Source organism: Trichosurus vulpecula (genome assembly GCF_011100635.1).
Source record: "Trichosurus vulpecula isolate mTriVul1 chromosome X unlocalized genomic scaffold, mTriVul1.pri SUPER_X_unloc_1, whole genome shotgun sequence".
NCBI lineage: Eukaryota > Metazoa > Chordata > Mammalia > Diprotodontia > Phalangeridae > Trichosurus > Trichosurus vulpecula.
Window position 1 is genome coordinate 4,308,662 of NW_023494377.1, and position 19,423 is coordinate 4,328,084.

Here is a 19,423-nt window from a genome sequence, read left to right on the forward strand (position 1 = left end):
TGAGGAGAGGGAAAAGGGAGGGAGGGAAAGAGGGAGAGTGCATAGTTAAAGGAGGAGGAGAGAGAGAAAGAGAGAAGGAAGCAAGCGAAAAAAGGAGGAGAGAAGGAGATGGGGAGGGAGAGAGAAAGGAGGAAAGGGAGAAAAGAGGGAGAAGGAGGAGGAGGAGACAAATGTCAAAAAGACAGGCATAAGGAGACAGAGGAGGAAAGGGAGAGGGATGGAGAGAAGGAGAAGAAGGAGGACAGGCAGGAAAACACAAGCAGGGAGGGGGATGAGAAAAGGAAGGAAGAGGAGGGGCAGATGAGAGAGAGAGAGAGACAGAGACAGAGAGAGACAGAGACAGAGAGACAGAGAAAGACAGAGACAGAGAGAGAGAAATTGAGAGAAAGAGAGAGGGAGAGACAGAGACAGAGAGAGACAAACAGAGAGAGACACACACACAGAGATAGACAGAGAGACAGAGAGAGAGGGGGGTGGGGTGGGGGTGGGAGGGTGGGTACTTGGTTCCCCGATTGGTGGGATTCAAGGATCTCAAGAAAGCCAATTCGGCACACCTCAGCAGCAGAATCTCTCTGGTAGTAAAGCTATATTGTAAAAATGGGAAAAACAAATCAATAAATGTTCAAGGCAGGTAATAAGATGACCCCCCCTTCAAGCTGGGCTGATGAGAGCTGTAAAACAAGTCACACAGCTTTACAGATGGGAGGAGAAAGAAAACACCAATAATGATTTTTTTTCCCAAAGCCTTCCTCCCCAGTTCCTTCAGCTGAAGGCCTAAATGCAGCCTCCTGCGGGCCAGATCCAGCAGGCCTGAGGATGGTTCTGGGAAGCCTCTCTCCTCTCCTTTCTACAAACAATGATTTAAGAGCCCACTGTGTGTTACAGCCTGGGGGCAACACAGGTTTAGATGAGAACCTGGGCCTAGCCTGGCCTTATGAAGCTTACAAATCTGCTAGATGGGGGGGGGGATGTGTAGTAGAACAGACACTGTGCCCAGAATCTGGAGACTCGGCTTCCGGCCCAGCTCGGCCCCTTATCATCAGCAGGGTGAATATACAAATCACTTCCCTCTTTGGGTCTCAGTTCCTCTGCTAGGAAATGAGGCCCGGATCCAAGATGGAGCCTTCCACAACAAACAAATTATGAGATGAGATGATATATACATGTGAGACAGCCATAGAAAATATTATGTAATCATGACCTGAGGCTGGACCTGTGGTGACACAGTGGATAGAATGCCGGACCTGGACTTAGGAAGTTCAAATGCAGCTTCATACATTTACTAGCTGTGTGACCCTGAGCCTCAGTCTCTGTCTGCCTCAGTTTCTCTATCTGTAAAATGAAGATAATAATCGCACCCACCACCCAGGGCTGTTGTGAGCATTAAAAGAGATAACACTGGTAATCTGTGAACTGCTGTCTAAATTTGAGCTGTCATTACTTTGACTGCCTCAGAGGTGCTGCGTTAACTTTCAGTAATCACACCTCACATTCCTGTGTGCCTGTTATTACCCTTACTTTTTCAATGATGCTCAGAGAGTGTGACTTGGCCAAGGTCACACAGAGAAGTGAGCCAAGTAGAACCCAGCTTTCTTAATGGCCAGTCCTCTACCCTGCCCCCCACCCCAAGAATCCCAGCAAATCTCAAAGCTGGAAAGAGACTTAGAAACCATGTAGCTCAGTATCATCATTTTGTAAAAGCTAACAAAAGAAGGAGAGGCAGGATGGTGTGTCGACAAAGCCTTGGAGGCTGGAAGGCCTGGATTTTAGGCCAACTCAGAGTAACTATGTGACTAGGATGCTAGTATAGTGCCTGGCACCCAGTAGGCATTGAATACATGTTTACTGATTAACGGATTACATAACCTCTCTGTGCCCCAGGAACTCCCCTAGATTGACGGATGAGAGAAGAGAGAGATACCAATCTGCATCGGTGGAGGGAGTTTCCACACAAGGGAGTTCCCCACATTGGTTAAATCAGAGATTTTGAGCTGGGAGGGTCTTCATAAACCATCTGGTTCAACCTCCTCTTTTTACAGAAGGGGAAACTGAGGCCCAGGGAGGGCAAGTGACTTGCTCAAAGTCTCATAGGTCATAAATGTCAGAAGTGGGATTTGAACTTAGGTCCTCTGGCTCCAGAACCCCTACTCTCTCCATAGGAGGAGGAAGGAAGAAGGGAGAAGAAGGAGGAGGAGAAGGAGGAGAAGAAAGAGGAAAAGGAGGAAGAAGAGGAAGAGGAAAAGAAGGGGAGATGGGGAGGAGAGAAAGGGAGAGGGGAGGGGGAAGAAGGGAAGGGAGGAGAAGAGGAAGAGAAGGGGAGAGATAAAGGGAGAGGGGGAGGAAGAGGAGGAGGAAGGAGAAGAGAAAGAGAATTGGGGGAAAGGGAGAGAGGGAGGGGGAGGAGGAGGAAGAACAACAACCAAGATAATGACAGCTCCTGTTAGTTTCCCCCCACCATCCCTAGAAGATATGCAATGTTAACAATATTATCTCCCATTTTCAGATGTGGAAACTGAGGCCCAGAGAAGGCCCATGGCCTGCTTGGGCTCAGCACACTAGGAAGTGTTAGAGCTGGGACCCTAATGCAGCAGCTTAGGACTTGTAATGTTATGTAAACAGCCCTGGATTTGGGCAGGTCCTGACTTCTCTGGACCTTGATCCTCAGTTGTAACAGGAGTGGGGTGGCTTAGATGACTCTAGGGGTCCTTTCCAGCTCTAAATCTCTGATTCTATGTGGTCATAGGCAAATCGACTCACTTCCCTGAGCCTCAGGCTCCACATCTGTAGTAAAATGAAGGAGCTTGAGGCCTTTCTATCTCTAGATTTAGGAGCCTGTGATGCTCCTCATCGAACTCTGAGGCCAGCTGGGGTTGGAATCCCCCAGGGCCTCCTGTTCAAAGGCGCCATGGTCTTTTATTCCTTTTAAGAGGCCTATGAAGGAGGGTGTCCTCCAACCTGCCACTTCTCTCCATGCTTTAAAGTCCTCATTGCCAAGGGCCTAGTGTGAACACCCCTGCAGGCTCACCCCACCCCTCCCCACCCCTCGGCTCTGGCTCAGTTTCTCCATCAGGAGAACCCCCCTGCACAGAGTTGGATGACAGGACAATCTTCCTTTTTCCCAGCCCAGGGGATCGTTCTCCCTGTTCTCTCTGTTCTCCAAAAACAATAATTTGCTGACCCAGATTTGTGAAACTTCCTGGAGGTCTGCTCATCTCTCTGTCCTTCAAATTCACTCCCCGGTTTCCTCTTGCTTTCTGTCTCCCTGATGGTCTGATCACTACAGCTGCTATGCCCAGGACAGAGGCCCCAGCTAAGAAAGCAGTGGGAAGAGAAACCGGCCACATCCGGGAAACGCAAGCCCCCTTGTCTGGGTCATCGTTAGCCTTATCGTGGATGCTGCGCTTAAGGCACAAAGCCAGCCCAGAAAGCCTGAGGTCAAGCCCTGCTTCTGACTCAGGCTGGCTGTGGGGCATGGGCAATTTACTGAATCTGTCTGCCTCAGGTTTATCACCTGCAAAGTGGGGAGAATATCATTTGTTTGCCAGGGTTCTTGTGAGGGTAAAAAGAAAAAAAGAGGGAATATTTATAAAGCATTTAGCACAATTCCTGGCATGTAGTAAGCACTATGTAAATGCTAGCTATCATTATTGTTATTAATATAATATTTAACTCCTCACTCTTCCAAGCAATGCTTTAAGACTAGCAGGGGCAGAGAAGGTGCCAGCCTGCACTGGTAGATGGAGTTCCCTTACCTGGGAGTTCCTTATACCAAAGAAATCACAGAAACAGTCCCATCCCATTATTTGTTGTCATCATCGTCATTGTCATCATCATCATCGTCATCACCATCATCATCGTCATCACCATCATCATCTTCACCATCATCACCATCACCATCATCATCATCGTCATCATCACCATCATCATCGTCATCACCATCATCATCGTCACCATCATCGTCATTGTCATCATTATCATCACCATCACCATCATCATCGTCATCAGCATCATCATTGTCTTCACCATCATCATCGTCATTGTCATCATCATCACCATCATCATTGTCATCACCATCATCATCGTCACCATCATCACCATCACCATCATCATCGTCATCACCACCATCATCATCACCATCATCATCGTCATCACCATCATCATCATCATCACCGTCACCATCATCATCGTCATCACCATCATCATCATCAGCATCATCATCGTCTTCACCATCATCATCACCGTCACCATCATCATTGTCATTGTCATCATCATCACCGTCACCATCATCATCATCACCAACATCATCGTCATCACCATCATCGTCGTCTTCACCATCATCATCGTCATCACCATCATCATCATCACCGTCACCATCATTATCGTCATCAGCATCATCATCGTCTTCACCATCATCATCATCACCGTCACCATCATCATCGTCATCACCATCATCGTCGTCTTCACCATCATCATCGTCATCATCATCACCGTCACCATTATCATCGTCATCACCATCATCTTCACCATCATCATCGTCACCATCATCATCGTCTTCACCATCATCATCGTCATTGTCACCATCATCATCGTCATCACCATCATCATCATCAGCATCATCACCGTCTTCACCATCATCATCACCGTCACCATCATCATCGTCATTGTCATCATCATCACCGTCACCATCATCATCGTCATCATCATCATCACCATCACCATCATCACCGTCATTGTCATCACCATCATCACCATCACCAACATCATCGTCATCACCATCATCGTCGTCTTCACCATCATCATCGTCATCACCATCATCATCATCACCGTCACCATTATCATCGTCATCACCATTATCTTCACCATCATCATCGTCACCATCATCATCGTCTTCACCATCATCATTGTCATTGTCACCATCATCATCGTCATCACCATCATCATCATCATTATTATTGATTTCCCTAATATACGGAACTTCCAGGAGGAAATTCCCTTTGTCACATCTGTGATATTACAATACGCTGTCACAATAATATAAAGATTAATAATATAATAGATCCTCTGACTCCTCCAGTGCCTGACTCCTACAACCACTTTGTAAGGTAGGTTCTATTATTATTCCCATTTTACAGATGAGGAAACTGAGGCTCACAGAGGTTAAGCTACTGGCTTGAGGTCCAAGAGCTTTTAAGTTTGATAGGCATGGTCTGAAGTTCTCATTCAGCCCCTCTCAAAGTAGGGCACCCTGCCTCTGGCCAGGTTGGGAGGCTCCCTATGAGTACTGCGGGTTCTGAGCCCAAACCTTAGCCCAGGGAGGAGGAGTGACTTACCCAAAGACATATAGATAGAAACAGGATTGGGACTCAGTTCCCCTGATTCCAGAGCCAGTGCTCCCACCAGTATACCATTTCAGGTCAGTTGTTTTTCAGTCTTGTCTGACTCTTTGTGCCCCTGTTTGGGATTTTCTTGGCAGAGATACTGTAGTAGTTGGCCATTTTCTTCTCCTGCTCTTTTTACAGATGAGGAAACCGAGGCAAACAGGGTAAAGTGACTTTCCCAGGGTCACACAAGTAGTTGAGGTCTGAGACCGCTGTACTTTGCTGCCTCCTTTCAGGACCCCAGTTTCAGGTATGGCCAAGTTGCAAAGATACAGAAGGCATGATCTAGTCTGTGCCCCTGGGAGCTGATTGTCTGGTGACAAGGCTGAGGCCAGGGCATGATGAGTACGTGGGACAGCTGCTCCTGAACATGAAGTGGGCACTTTAAGGACACAGACAGACCTGAGCATTAAAGTACCCTTGAAGCTCCTTCTAAGAGGCCCACTGCTGTAGTGAAGGCCTCAGTTTCCTCCTCCGTAAAATGGTGGATGTGCTATCAGATTGGCTAACATGACAAAACAGGAAAATGACAAGATGTGGGAAAATTGGAACACTAATGCATTTTTGGTGGTGTTGTGAACTGATCCAACCATTCTCGAGAGCAATTTGGAACTATGCCCAATGGGCGACCAAACTCTTTGACCCAGCAGTACCACTGCTAAGTCTGCATCCCAAAGAGATCATAAAAATGAGAAAAGGACCCATATGCACAAACATTTATAGCAGCTCTCTTTGTGGTGGCAAAGAATTGGAAACTGAGGGGATGCCCATCAATTAGGGAATGGCTGAACAAGTTGTGGTATATGAACGTAATGGAATACTATTGTTCCATAAGAAAGGATGAGCAGGTTGACTTCAGAAAAACCAGGAAAGACTCATATGAACTGATGCTGAGTGAAGTGAGCAGAACCAGGAGAACACTGTACACAGTAACAGCCACAGTGTGTGATGACTGACTTTGATAGACTCAGCTCTTCTCAGCAATGCAAGGACTGAAGACAATTCCAAAAGACTCATGATGGAAAATGCCATCCACATCCAGAGAAAGAATTATGGAGTCAGAATACCGACTGAAGAACTCTATTTTCTCTCTTTTTTTTTCTTTCTTACGGTTTTCCCCTTTGGTTCTAATTCTTTTTCCACAACATGACTAATGTGGAAATACGTTTAATAGGATTGTATAAGTAAAGCCTACATCAGATTGCATGCCATCTTGGGGAGCAGGGGAGGGGAAGGAGGGAGAAAAATTTAAAACTCAAAATCTTCTAAAAGTGAATGTTGAAAACAAACTAAATAAACAATTTTTTTTAAAAAAATGGTGTGTGTGTGTGTGTGTGTGTGTGTGTGTGTGTGTGAATTTTCTGAGGTCCCTTACAGCTCTAGAAGTAGGATCCTCTATGTGACCTTGGGCAAGTCATTTCCCTTCCTCGGGCCTCAGTTTTCCCATCTGGAAAATTGGGGAACTGTACTAACTGGCCTCTGAAGACCCTTTCAGGCCTACCTCTAGGATTCAATGTGTGATTTTGGGCAGTACACTTCCCTTCCCTGGGTCTCAGTCTTCTCCTCTGTAAAATGGGAGGGGGGACTGGCTGTTCTTCTGAGATCCCTTTCAGGTTTATATCTAAGATCCTATGTGCAATTTTGGGCAAGTCCCTTCCTTCTCCTGGGCCCCAGTTTCTTCCCCTGTAAAATGAGGGGGTTGGACCAGCCAGCCTCTGAGGTCTAGGTCTGTGATCTGATAATCCCATGTAATTTTCCCAGTAGTCCTGGCAGGGGGAGAGCCTGAGGAGGCTAAGTCCCGTTTTCCCAATACGAGAGATCAGGTGATCCCTTGGGAAGAGGCAGCACTAGACACCAGGTCTCCCAACTCCAGGTCCAGTGGGCTTTCTTTACACCACAGCTCCCTCAAATCCGAGATGAGTGAACCGAGTAAAGCTGAAGTGGTTCAGGACCAAGATTGGGTCTCCATTCTGCTTTTCCATCAGGGAGAAGAGAGCTGGCTGAGCATCACCCCTCCCCCTTTTCGCCTCTGTCCCAGATTCCAGGAACCCACCAGGGTTGTTTATGACCCTTACATAAGCCCTGTCTCTGGCTCTAGGCTCAACGGCCTGGGCCAAGCCAAGGAAGGGCTGGATCAGGCACCTGGGTTGGGGCCCAGGGAAGGCTCCCTTTTTTGGGACAACAGCCAACTGTGCTTCTTTCTGAAGAAGGTACTCAGCTTAGAAGAGGAGAATGAGACAGCAGAGCCCACCCCTTCCATTATCTCTACCATAGAGAAGCCACCAACAAGACAGGACCACTACTCCTTCCTCAGCATTCCTTGTGAGTGAGTACCTTCAAACAACCAGAGACCAACTAGATATAGAAAGACACAGCACTGTGCATTGGTCCAAAAACCAAATTGTAGAAAAAGATTCTGGGGGCCTTAGTGGACTGCAAGCTCAGTCTGGGACACCAGGGAGATGTGGCACATGAATTAATTCCTAGGCTGTACTAATTCAGAATAATGTCCAGAATGAGGGAAGCTATATCCCATGAGCCTTTGCCCTGATCAGACCCCTTATCTAGAGGATTAAGCTAGGTTCTTGGTGCCATGGTGAAGATCATCAAGCAAAAATGTGGTTCTTGACGCTGCTTTGAAGAATTCCAAGCACCTGTTGGATAAGCCGTAGTGGAAAGACTTGGGTCGGTGCGGGTCAGAAGGGACAGTCAAGGAAGGCCCTTTTAGCTCAGATTCTGAAATTGTAGGAAGGACATCGACAAACTGAAGTACATCAAGGCCAGGATGGTACAGGGGAAATGCAGTTAGAGCTGGACGACCTGGTTCAACTCTGACCTCTTCCACTTACTATCTCTGTGGCCCTGAGCAGGTCACTACTCTTCACTGGGCCTCGGTTTACTCATCTGTAAAGTGAGTGAGTCAGACTGTGTGGTCCTTTCCAGCTCTAGAATCCCGTGTGAGCCTGAACGAGTCATCTCCCTTTCTTGGGCCTCAGTTTACTCATTCGTAAAAAGAGAGGATTGGGTTAGATGGCCTCAGAGGTTCTTTCCGGCTCCAGCTCTAGAACCCTATATGTGACCTTGGGCAAGTCACTTCTGTAAAATGATGGGGGAGTAGACTAGAAGGCCTCTCTAGGCCTCCTTCCAGCACTAGTTCTAGGGTCCAGAGTATGATAAAAGCAAGATGTATCGAGGACTGAAGATGACGCCACACCGAGTTCGACCAAAGGAAGAGGGAATGTGTAGCCTGGAGTAGAGAGGTGTCGGAGGAGTGGGGCATCTGCAGGGCTGTCACATGACTCCAGGAGGCAGGGCTGAGACTAGGGCATCAGTGAATGGCAATGGGGAGGCAGACATGGCTACAACAGGAGGTAGAAATTCCTATATGGTTACAGCTGACCAGCTAGGGAACTCGGGAGGTAGGAAGCTTTTCATCACCCTAAGTATTCAAATTAGAAGCTGGGTAGTGTCACTTGATTGTATCCCCAATGTCTGGCACATATTAAATGCTTAATAAATGGATGCTTCCTGATTAGATGGATGGTATAGATCAGGGCTGTCCAACCTTGGGTTTTTATCAAAACAATAGACAATATATTTTGATTTGCCATTTTAGTGAGAGCTCTGTGGTAGCTCGGCTTCATTTACTAAAGCATTTATGTAAATTTTTATGCTTGTAGGCAGGAGCATAAATTGCACTGTGGGCTGCATGCTGCCTGCAGGCTGCATTTTGGACAGCCCTGGTATAGATAGAGGAAAGGGTTGAAATTGCTACTCAAAAGATGCCTTTCAGTGCAAAGATTCTGGGTCTGTGCTGATTCCTTGGGGGGAGGTGGGGGCTTGGAAACAGAGGGAAATCTTTAAGAAGAACCTGCAACTAAGAGCTCCTGCCCTCCTAAGAGTGAAAGGGGCATCTCTGGTTTCCAAGGCCTACCAATGTTATACGGGACACCAAAGGACCCATCACCGGTATCCATGCCACCGTCGTCTCCTCTCATCTGTATGGCACTTTCTGGTTCATACAATCTAGAGATAATAACCCAGTGAGGGGAGCAGGGTCTGAATGACTGTTCTCATTTTATAGGTTCGAAAAGGACCTAGGACTTTCCTCCAATCACATAACTAGAGAGTGGAGAAGCTCAGCTTTGAATCTAGTGCCACTGACGCCCACAGTGCAATGCCTACTCTGCTAACCCCAAAGCACTCTGGACCATCCTGACAGCACATGTTCAAGATGCCAATGGGCTCCGTGCTTGAAGGAGATGAGGGGCCATCAGTTTTGGTTAACAATAGTCAATAGGGGCAGCTAGGTGGCACTGCGGTGGATAGAGCACTGGGCCTGGAGTTAGGAAAACCTGAATTCAAATGTGGCCTCAAATAATTTCTAGCTGTGTGACCCTGGCCAAGTCATGTTTGCCTCAGTTTCCTCATCTGTCAAATGAGCTGCAGAAGGAAATGGCAAATCATTCCAGTATATCTGCTAAGAAAACCCCAAATGGGGTCATGAAGAGTTGGATACAACCGAAAAATCACTTAATAGTCAATTAGCTTTTGGGTGAAAAGCAGGGTGATGTAAGAGCTTTTCTTCTCATCCCACCCCGCTATTGCCCTCTTCCCTGGAATAGCCCTCCCTCTCAGAATCCTGGCTTTCCTGTGAGCCTCAGGTCAAACCCCCCTTTCCCTTTCCTGATCTTCCTCTCACCCCATCTCCCAAAGCCACTAGGACCTTCCCTTCTAAGGCTCTGCTCTACCTTCTCTGCAGGTTTCTTGCACTGATGCATGGCTTCCCCATTAGAGTGTAAGCCCCTTGTGGCCAGGCACTATTGAATTTTTGTATCCCCAGTGCCTGATACGTAAATACTTCATACGTCCTCCATGCATCCTCCCCGTTGACTGACTGAGAGTCAACAGGAATGAAAATAGGCAGCAAGTTGGTAGAAAGACTGATAAACTGCGGTGTGAGAAGAGCTGGGTTCAAATCCCAGACTTGCTACTATCTAGTGCGGAGCATGAACAAGCTGCTGCCAGTAGAGTTAGTGTGGTGCAGTGGAAAGTGTATTTGATTTGAAACCAGAGAACCTGGGTTTGAATCTAGGCTTGGCCACTCGTTACCTGCATAACTTTAAGCAAGTCCCTTGACCTTGGAGCCTCAGTTTCCCCTTCTGTAGAATGAGAGAACCAGATCAGATGACTTCTGAGGTCTCTTCTAGCTCTAGATCTAGAAAGTACCCTATGTATGACCTTCCCTTCCCTGGATCTCAGTTTCCTCATCTGTACAAGCAGGGGATAGGGCTATATAATATCTAAAGTCCCTTCCAGCTCAAGATCTAGGATCCTATGGTCCCTAAGCCTCAGTTCCCTCTTCTGTCAAAATGGGGTTACTACCCCAAATCACAGGATGAAGGTGAGGAAAATGTTTAGAAACCTTGTGTATTGACATGGCCCTGATAGTGTTCTGAAGGCGAAGAATGGGCTCCCCAACAGATAGCAGGAGTTTATCATGGTCAGAGGAAGAAGGTGAGGAACCTTCTTAGAAGCCTGCCTACAGACCCTGCCAACAAGCAGAAGTCTTCCTTTTCAAGGGTTTAGAGAGAAATCCAAGTTGAAATCTTTTTTCAGCCCTCCATTGTCTTTCATCTCAGTGATAGTGTACCAAAGGGCAGCTGGGACCACCTGCATTTCTCCAACTCCCTTATCTACCTCACAGGGTTCTGCCTGGGCCAGGGAAAAGCCACTGGTGGCAGAACCATCAGCTCCAGGTGGAGCAGTGCTGGAGGCTCCTCCATGTTCTGAGAGAAAATGACTTCCCAGGAGGGGCCCAGCCAAGGCCTCAGAAGCCCAGGGAATTCTGGAGCAGGAGGGCCGCTACGAGTACCAGGAGTGGAAAAGGAAGACATGGAGAAGATGGAAGACCCTTTTACCTTCTGCTGCTCGCTTGAAGAAGACTTTGCAGCTGCCGCAGGTGAGTGCCCCGTAGTGACAGCCCGAAGCTTCATCGCCACAGATCAGGCAGGTCTTTTGTGGTGGAAAGTAATAGTCAATGGGCAACACATGGTCCCTGGTAGTGTCCAATCTGGAAAGAAAGGGCACAGAAAAGGAGACATACATCAGAAAGTGGCAGAATCAAAAAGGCCAAGACACAATACTCCCGGGATCTCTTTGTGACATGACCACTCCTCTCTGCTCAGGGGAGTTGGCCATGAAGGAACTGGGGAATTTTCTCAAGAAAAGGGCTGGACTGGGTTTTGGAGCATTGAATAGCAATACAAGGTCAGGTGACACCTCATTTGTAAGAGTGAAAGGGAGGGGCAGTGGTTTATAAACTCAAGAACATAAATTAGTAGGGCAAGGACTCCTTTTCTGACAAGAAGTTCTGGGAAAAATGGAAAGCAGTTTGGCAGAAATTAGATTTAGATCATCATCTTCCACCATATACCGTAATAATCTCAAAATGGATATGGAATTTGAATGTAAAAGGTAACACCATAAAAAAATTAGAAGAAAATGAGATAAGGTACCTGTCACAATATGTTTAAGGGAAGAATTCTCAATTAAAAAGGAGTACAGATTAAAAAAGATAAAAAGACAATTTGATTACATGAAATATAAAGCTTTTGCACAAATAAAGTGAAGACAACTACAAATGAAATAACAGAGAGGGAACATATCAAAAATCACTGATGAAACCCACAATATAATGAATTGAAGCAAATATAGGATACCCCAAATCCATTCCCCAATAACTGGCCAAAGGAGATAAGAAGAATGTTTTCAAAAGAAACACCTAAGTGACGACATGAAAAATGCTCCATATCACTAATAAGATGGGAAATGTAAATTGAAACAACTGTGAAGATTCACCTCACATTCAAATTGCAACAGGCGACAAAAGATGGGAATAGTCCATGTTGAATTTGTTTTTAAAATATTTGCATAACTTTTTTGACATAATTGGTTTCCTTTGTATTTCTATGTATTTTAATTTATGCATTTAAAAACATGATTTTGAGAAGGCTTCACTAGACTGACTACCTGCTTTGAGCTCTGGCCCAGCTGACTGCTGTGATGAAGCCTGAGTCACATGGAGCCTGGGTTACATGGAGCACATGGTGAGAGAAGCTTGCCCAAGGGGTGGAGCAGGAAACAGTGGAACAGGAAGTGAGAGCGAGGCAGAGTTGGGAGAGAGTGAGGCAGAGCAGCTAGAGTGAGTGAGAGAGGGAGGAATTTTGGCTAGGGGAGCTTGTTTGTGGGAAGGCCTAACGGAGGAAAGGCTTGGGGATGGCGGTGCTCCCTGGATTGGTGATGGGTATAAACTTGTTACCATGGTGGATATGGCTTTCTGGCATATGAATAAATATCTTGGTTTCATCTTTGAGAAAGAGAGTTTGTTTTATTTTGTGATTCAACCCTGGAAATAGGTTTTCATATTCACAGCAGCTGCTGTGTGTATCACATTAGTGATCCAGATCTTAGACAAAAAATGTCAAGAACCTCTGGTCTTAGGGGCCACCATTCTGGGAACCAGAAAGGTCACATCATGGTGTTCTTTTTTGAAGCACAGAATAGGGTTCTTATGCTGTAATGGTCCCTTGGACCAAGTGCCTGTACCCCAGAAGACTGAATTTGAAAGATTCCAGATATAGGGTTTTTCACCTTTTGGGTGCTGTGGATACCTAGGGCAGTCTGGTGAAGCCTGTAGACCCCTCCTCAGGAGAAAATTTTTAAATGCGCAAAATAAAGTACAGAGAATTATAAAGAAAACTAATTACATTGAAACACACTAATCAGAATTATTTTTAAGAATCAACTTCATAGACTCTAAGTTACCAAGCCCTGTTCTGGAGGTATCTGGAGAAGAGAGTGAATCCTCAAATCTACAAAGATTTTCTTTTCTAATCTAATCTTTTTCAAAGATTTGTCTTTTATAATCTCTCTGTGGCAATGTCTTTGAGAACTGAACAAGCAATCGGAACTGTCACAGAGAACTTTCTGCACCTATCTACATACATTGGTCTGGAACTGTTCTTTCATCTGGATAGGGAACTCCTAGTGTGTAAACTCCCTCTGCCAATGTAGACTGGCACATGTGCTACAATTTCTGGTTTTGGCAAGTTGCATGGGGACCCTAAAGGGGAAAGCAACTTGCCTAGGGTCACACAGACCGTAGGTGTCAGAAGAGAGACTTAAACCCTGGTTTCCTGTCTCTGAGACCTGTTCTCTATTTGCTCCACCATGTTGTCTCATTATTTAATTTAATTCAACAGATATTTATTAAACATGAGGTATGGCGCTACGTGTCAAGTGGCAAAGAACAAGCAAGGAAAAAGATAGTTTCTGACCTCAAGAAACTTTCATTCTACTGGGAGGAAATGACATATGCAAGTGACATATACACAAATATATTCAAAGCAATTTTGGCATGGAAAAAGGCTGGGGGATGTGGAAAGGCCTCATGGAGGAGGTAACACTTGAGCTGATCTTTGAAGGAGACTAAGGATTCTAAGAGGTGAAAATGAGGAGAGAGGGCATTCCAGGCATGGGGGATGGAATGTCATGTGTAAAGAACTGCAAGAAAGTCTTTCTAGTTGAATTGAACTAATGTGTGGGTGTGTGATAAAGCTGGAAAGGCAAGGTAGAATCAGGTTGGGAAGGGATTTAAATGTTTGAGAAGGGAGTTTATGCTTGTAATAAGGAATCACTGATGCATCTTGGTAGGTATGTTATGTATTTTCTAGTTTGAATTAGACAACTCATTCTCTGATTATTAAAGTCCAGTGAGGCATAAAACAAGCAGACGTACCACCAGGACCCAATTAGTGTGAATAATTAATCCTGCGAAGTGGTCACATGTATTTCAGTTCACACTCTATGACATTATAATGATGTAAAATAGGGTCATTGGTTTCAGCTCAGTGGAAACATGCCGTGTGAATTTGAATAACAGGATCACATTAGGGGATTCATTATCCGCATTAATCAGGTCTTGGCTACATACTCAACAAAAAACAGTTTCCCCCTATAAAAGAGGAGGAAAGGCAAAAAGCTCATAGGGGGAATGACTGCCTATGGATGGCTGGATTCTTAAGATGCCCTTACCTGTGGATGACATTGTGCTCATTACACTCAGGCCTGAAGACTGCAGAACATTCTAAATTGCATCTTAAATCACTCAGGTGATTTGCTTGACTATCCACATAGGAAAAACCAAGTGGATAAAGAATGCTTATCATCTAGACCAGGGCTGTCCAACCTTAGGTTCTCACTGAAACAATAGACAATATATTTTGATTTGCCATTTTAGTGGGAGCTCTGCTGTAGCTTGGATTCCTTTACTAAAGCGTTTATGTAAATTTCTATGCTTGTAGGCAGGCCGCATGCATAAATCGCACTGCAGGCTGCATTTTGGACAGCCCTGGTCTAGCCTAAAATAAGTAGTTATGTGGACAACACATAGAGTTTGTCACCAATAATAATAGTAACAACACACTTATAAGAATTTAATTTAAGAATTTTCAAAGCATCTTACATATATATTATCTTATTTAATCTTCAAAAAAGGCTGTCATATAGGCACTATTTTTATCTCAGTTTTACAGATGAGGAAATTAAGGCTTGGAGAGGTTAAATGATCTTGGCCAGAGTCACAGAGCTGGATGATTTCTGAGGATAGATTTGAAGCCAAGACTTAACTGATTCCAAATCCATTATTCTGACTGCTACGCTGTATTTCCATTTATATGAGATGAACACTACCAGTAGGCCCAGATTTGGACAGGGGGAGGGAAGGAGAATATTGAATGTGAGGCTCATCCAATGGGCCGTGAAGAGGTTACAATACATGACAAACAAAGGATGACATCAGGGAAGTGGTGGTGGCCACAATGTGATCAGAGAAAGAGATGAGTGGAAAAAATATGGGGCTGGGGGTGTTATGTAGAGAAGAGTGAAAAACAACTTATGGATAGCCAGAATGCTCCCTTGGTAACCATTCGATGTCCAAGGAACATGAAGAAGGCCTAATTTAGCACCTTGGGTGGATCTCCTGTTGCAAACTTATGGGAAAACATGAATGAGAGACAGTTGCATGGAATGGACAGACATGGATGGGTCGCAACCTGCGTCCGAGTTGATGAGATCACTAATTCACTGAAACACTAGAGTACCAGAAGATCAGACTGAATCACTAATATAAGGAGAGAGGTGAAAGGCCATCACAGCCAGAGCTTGAAACACAAGCCCGTCAGGTTGTTTACTCTGAAGATGCGGCTCATGTGTGGGCTCCAGCAGTTAGGGTGAGTGAAAGCTACAGGCACAACAGCCCTCGGTTGTTATTTCAGAAGATGTTACTTGTATGGCACTATTTTCCATCTTCTCTATTTGCTGCAAAGTTTACGACTACAAATGTGGCAAATCTCACGCCATTTGGAAGCTGTGATGTTAGGGAGTTATGCCAAAAACAACTTGAGTGGCCATCTTGCCAACCACGGGAAAAGAAAGCATTAATTCTCTCCAGTTATATTCGAAAGTGTGGCGACATGGGGTAGTAATGAGAGAACAAAGCTGGGTTCAAATGTGACACACTCTGACTGCATGACCTCAGGCTGGGCCTGGGATCAGGAAGGTCTGAGTCCAAATCCTGCTTCAGATACTTACTAGCTAAGTGACCCTGGGTGAGTCATTTAACTACTGGGTGCCTCAGTTTCCTCATCTGTAAAATGGAGATTATAATAGCACCTACCTCTCAGGGTTGCTGTGAGGATCAAATGCAGAAAGCATTTAGTACAGCACCTGACACATAAGTGCTACATAAATGCTATTTTTGTTATTATAATGGCACTGTCCCAGGAAGATCTTGAAGGCTGAGTTGCAGAGAAGGTGTTGACCTTATAGTGGGAGAGATAGTTGCTGCATTTAGGTGTCCCCTATACAAATGAAATCACTATCCCTACCCAGATGGCTGAATGCATAGACAAGAGCAGTAGCCTTGGAGTCAGGAAGACTCGATTCAAATCCTGCCTCAGATAATTACTGGCTAGGTGATTCTGTGCAAGTCATCTCAGTTTTCTCATCTGTAAAAAGGAGGTAATAATAGATCTACCCCTCATAGGGTTATTGTGAGAAATATATATATGTGTGTGTGTGTGTGTGTGTGTGTGTGTGTGTGTGTGTACACACACAGAGTATGCTGTAAGCCTGGTGATGGTGAGGATAAGAATGATGATGTGAAAAAAGACTTCCTTACACACGCTCCAAGGAATTCAGTGACACAAAGAAAGGCTCAAAAAGCATCCAAATATAACAACATTTTCTGTGGTTGCGAAGGTCAAAGGAGATACTCATCGATCAGAGAATGGCTAAACAATTGTGGTCTATAAAGGTAAATGGAAGATTACTGTAATACAAGAAATGACAAATGTTAAGGATTTGGAGATGAGCTGCCGTCAAATCAAGTGATCCAGAGAGGAACTTGGCGATATAAACAGTGACAACCACCATTGAAATGAAAAGAATAACAGAATGCTGTCAAATGATAATGGCCACGCTTGGCTTCAAGGAACGGTGGTTAGTTTTAATGAACTGCTTCACTCTCCCCTCCCCTTTTCAAGTTCCTGTAACGAGAGATGACTCTCTATGAGGAAGAGAATGAAATACAATGGGAAATGTAGGTGACAGAAAACTAAAATACATCAACCATAACAGGTTAAAATAAGACTTCCTGACCAAAGTTGGCTTTCACCTGGCTTCCCCATTCTCCATTCTTACTGTGTTGCCTGGCAGGGGCAGAGCACAGTTCTCTAAGTCAAAATGGTCCTGAGTGAGGCAGCCCTGCCAGGAATGTAGGATCTTGAACTCAAGTTTTAGCTCTAAAACCCCCAAATGTTTCCTCTCAAGTTCCCTCTCCAACCAGGTTGTTTAAGCACCCTCCTCTCCAATTCCTCAAAGTTGTCACTCTGGGCAAGCAAGCACCCAGGTGAACGCTCCAAGTTCAACATAAGGATCAACGGAAGGAGCTGTGTCTGGTCTAGAGGGAGCCACCTGACTGCTCCCAGGCTCATGCTTTTCTATCTGTGACCTTCCTGGGAGGTATTTCAACAATTAGGGTTGTATTGTGCCTAAGAAGAATGGACCAAATATCTTCCTAGGTCTTCCTGAACTCAAATGTCTTAAAATTTTTTGAAACTAAATGTTTTGCTCATGTGTAAAATGAGAGAGTTAGACAAGACTCTACAAACAAGCATAAAGTACCCACTACTCATGTACCAGGCACAATGATGCAAAGAACAAAGGGAGACAATTCCTGTCCTCAAGGAATATATGTTCCATGGGGAAAGATAGAACATGTTCACAAAAAAGTAAATAGGAGTTATGCATGAAATACAGCCAGAGTGATGGGGAACGGGGCAGAGTAACAATCAAGAAAGGCCTCTCGAAGGAGATGGGACTGGAGTCGAGCCTTGAAGGGACCTGGGGGTTCTCAGAAGTAGCCATGAGCGGGGAGAGTATTAAAGGCATGGGCCAAGGAGGGGGGCAGAGATGGAGGGTCAAGGAGGTCATGTTGGCTGGAATGTAGAATGCATGAGAAGGAAGAATATGTAGTCAGACCAGAAAGAGAAGGTGGAACCAGAGAGCATGAAGGGCTTGAAATGCCAAGCAGAGGAGTCCGTATGTTCTCCCAGGAGCAAAAGGGTACCAGTGAGCAGGAAGGTGGCATGCTCAGACCTGGGCTTTTGTTCGGCAGCTGCATGGAGGATGGATTGAAAAATGAAAAGACCGGAGGGGTATGTGTGTGTGTGTGTGTGTGTGTGTGTGTGTGTGTGTGCATGTGTGTGTGTGTGTGTGTGTGTGTGTACGGAGGACCAAGCAGGAGACTATTGTAATGGTCTAAGTGAGAGCTGATGAGGGTCAGAACTCAATGGAAAACCCAAATCATCTTATTTGTTGACTTTACCTCAAAGATCTGATTGAATCCTTCCCTGGGGGACAAATCAAGGGAAGCTTGTATATACAGGGCTGAATTGCAGGAGGAGGAGACCACAGGAGCATAGAATGGCAGCCATGTCAGAAGCCAATTAATCTGATCTCTCAGGAAACCAAGGTACAGTGTGTGTATGTGTGGGGGGGTTGCCTATGGTCACACATAAGATCCTAAATCATGATCTAGAAAGGACTTCAAAGGTTATGGACTCCAAGCCTCCCTCTCATTTTACAGAGGAGGAAACTGTGGCCGGAAGGAGGGGAAGGGACTGGCCCAAGGTCACACAGATAAATTTCAGAGGTAAGATTTGAACTGACATCCTCTGACTCCAGAATCAGCGGTCTTCACTAAGGACCATGCTGCCTTCTTCTCTCTGGGCCTCAGGCCTCAGCTGCTTCTTTCTATAAAATGAAAGGTTTGGACTACATGAGACAATACAGCTTCTAAAACCCTTTTTGAATTCCCAAATCTAGGCCTGTCAGTTGGTCATCTCTTTCTATGTCAGGAGGTCAGATGCCATGTTGTCTGACTCACCCTTTACCCAGGTCTAGCAGAGAGTAGATATGGGCTTGATCAATGCCTTCAGTGATGATACTAGATACTAGTAATGGCAGCGACAAGGAAGCAGGGACCTTGAAGCAGACATCAGATAACCACCAGCCTACCCCCTCCCCCAAAAAAATTAAGAAAAAGAAAAAACCAACCCAGTCGCCTTATTCTATTCCACCTTCGCCATGTTGGGCTCAATGCTCTGGCCAAGGGCCAGAATGCAATGGGGGAGAAGTGTTCTGGCAAGGCTCCCTTCCCAGGGAGCACAGACCACCCAATAGACAAAGACAGGCAGAACTTCAGCCTGGCCTTAGACACTTGGAGTTCATGGCCACATACCTGAGCCTGATCTAGAGCCCAGGACCTGGGGCCTGCAAGGCAAATGGTATTTGCTGTGGGAACACACTGGTGCGGTCCTGGTATATATATGCACACACATGCAAGCACATAAGTGCTTTGTACACACTCACACAGACACACACACACAGATACACACACACAGATACACACACAGACACAC

General features: G+C 45.4%; 1 protein-coding gene across 1 annotated transcript in view; it reads right to left on the reverse strand.

Annotated features, from left to right (window-relative positions):
- AR (androgen receptor) overlaps nucleotides 1–19,423 on the reverse strand; it is a 237,756-nt gene that overhangs the window by 100,107 nt on the left and 118,226 nt on the right. Inside the window, exon 2 of the mRNA XM_036740384.1 lies at nucleotides 11,300–11,451. Coding sequence (XP_036596279.1) covers nucleotides 11,300–11,451 — 152 coding nt within the window. The remainder of the gene's footprint in view (nucleotides 1–11,299; nucleotides 11,452–19,423) is intronic.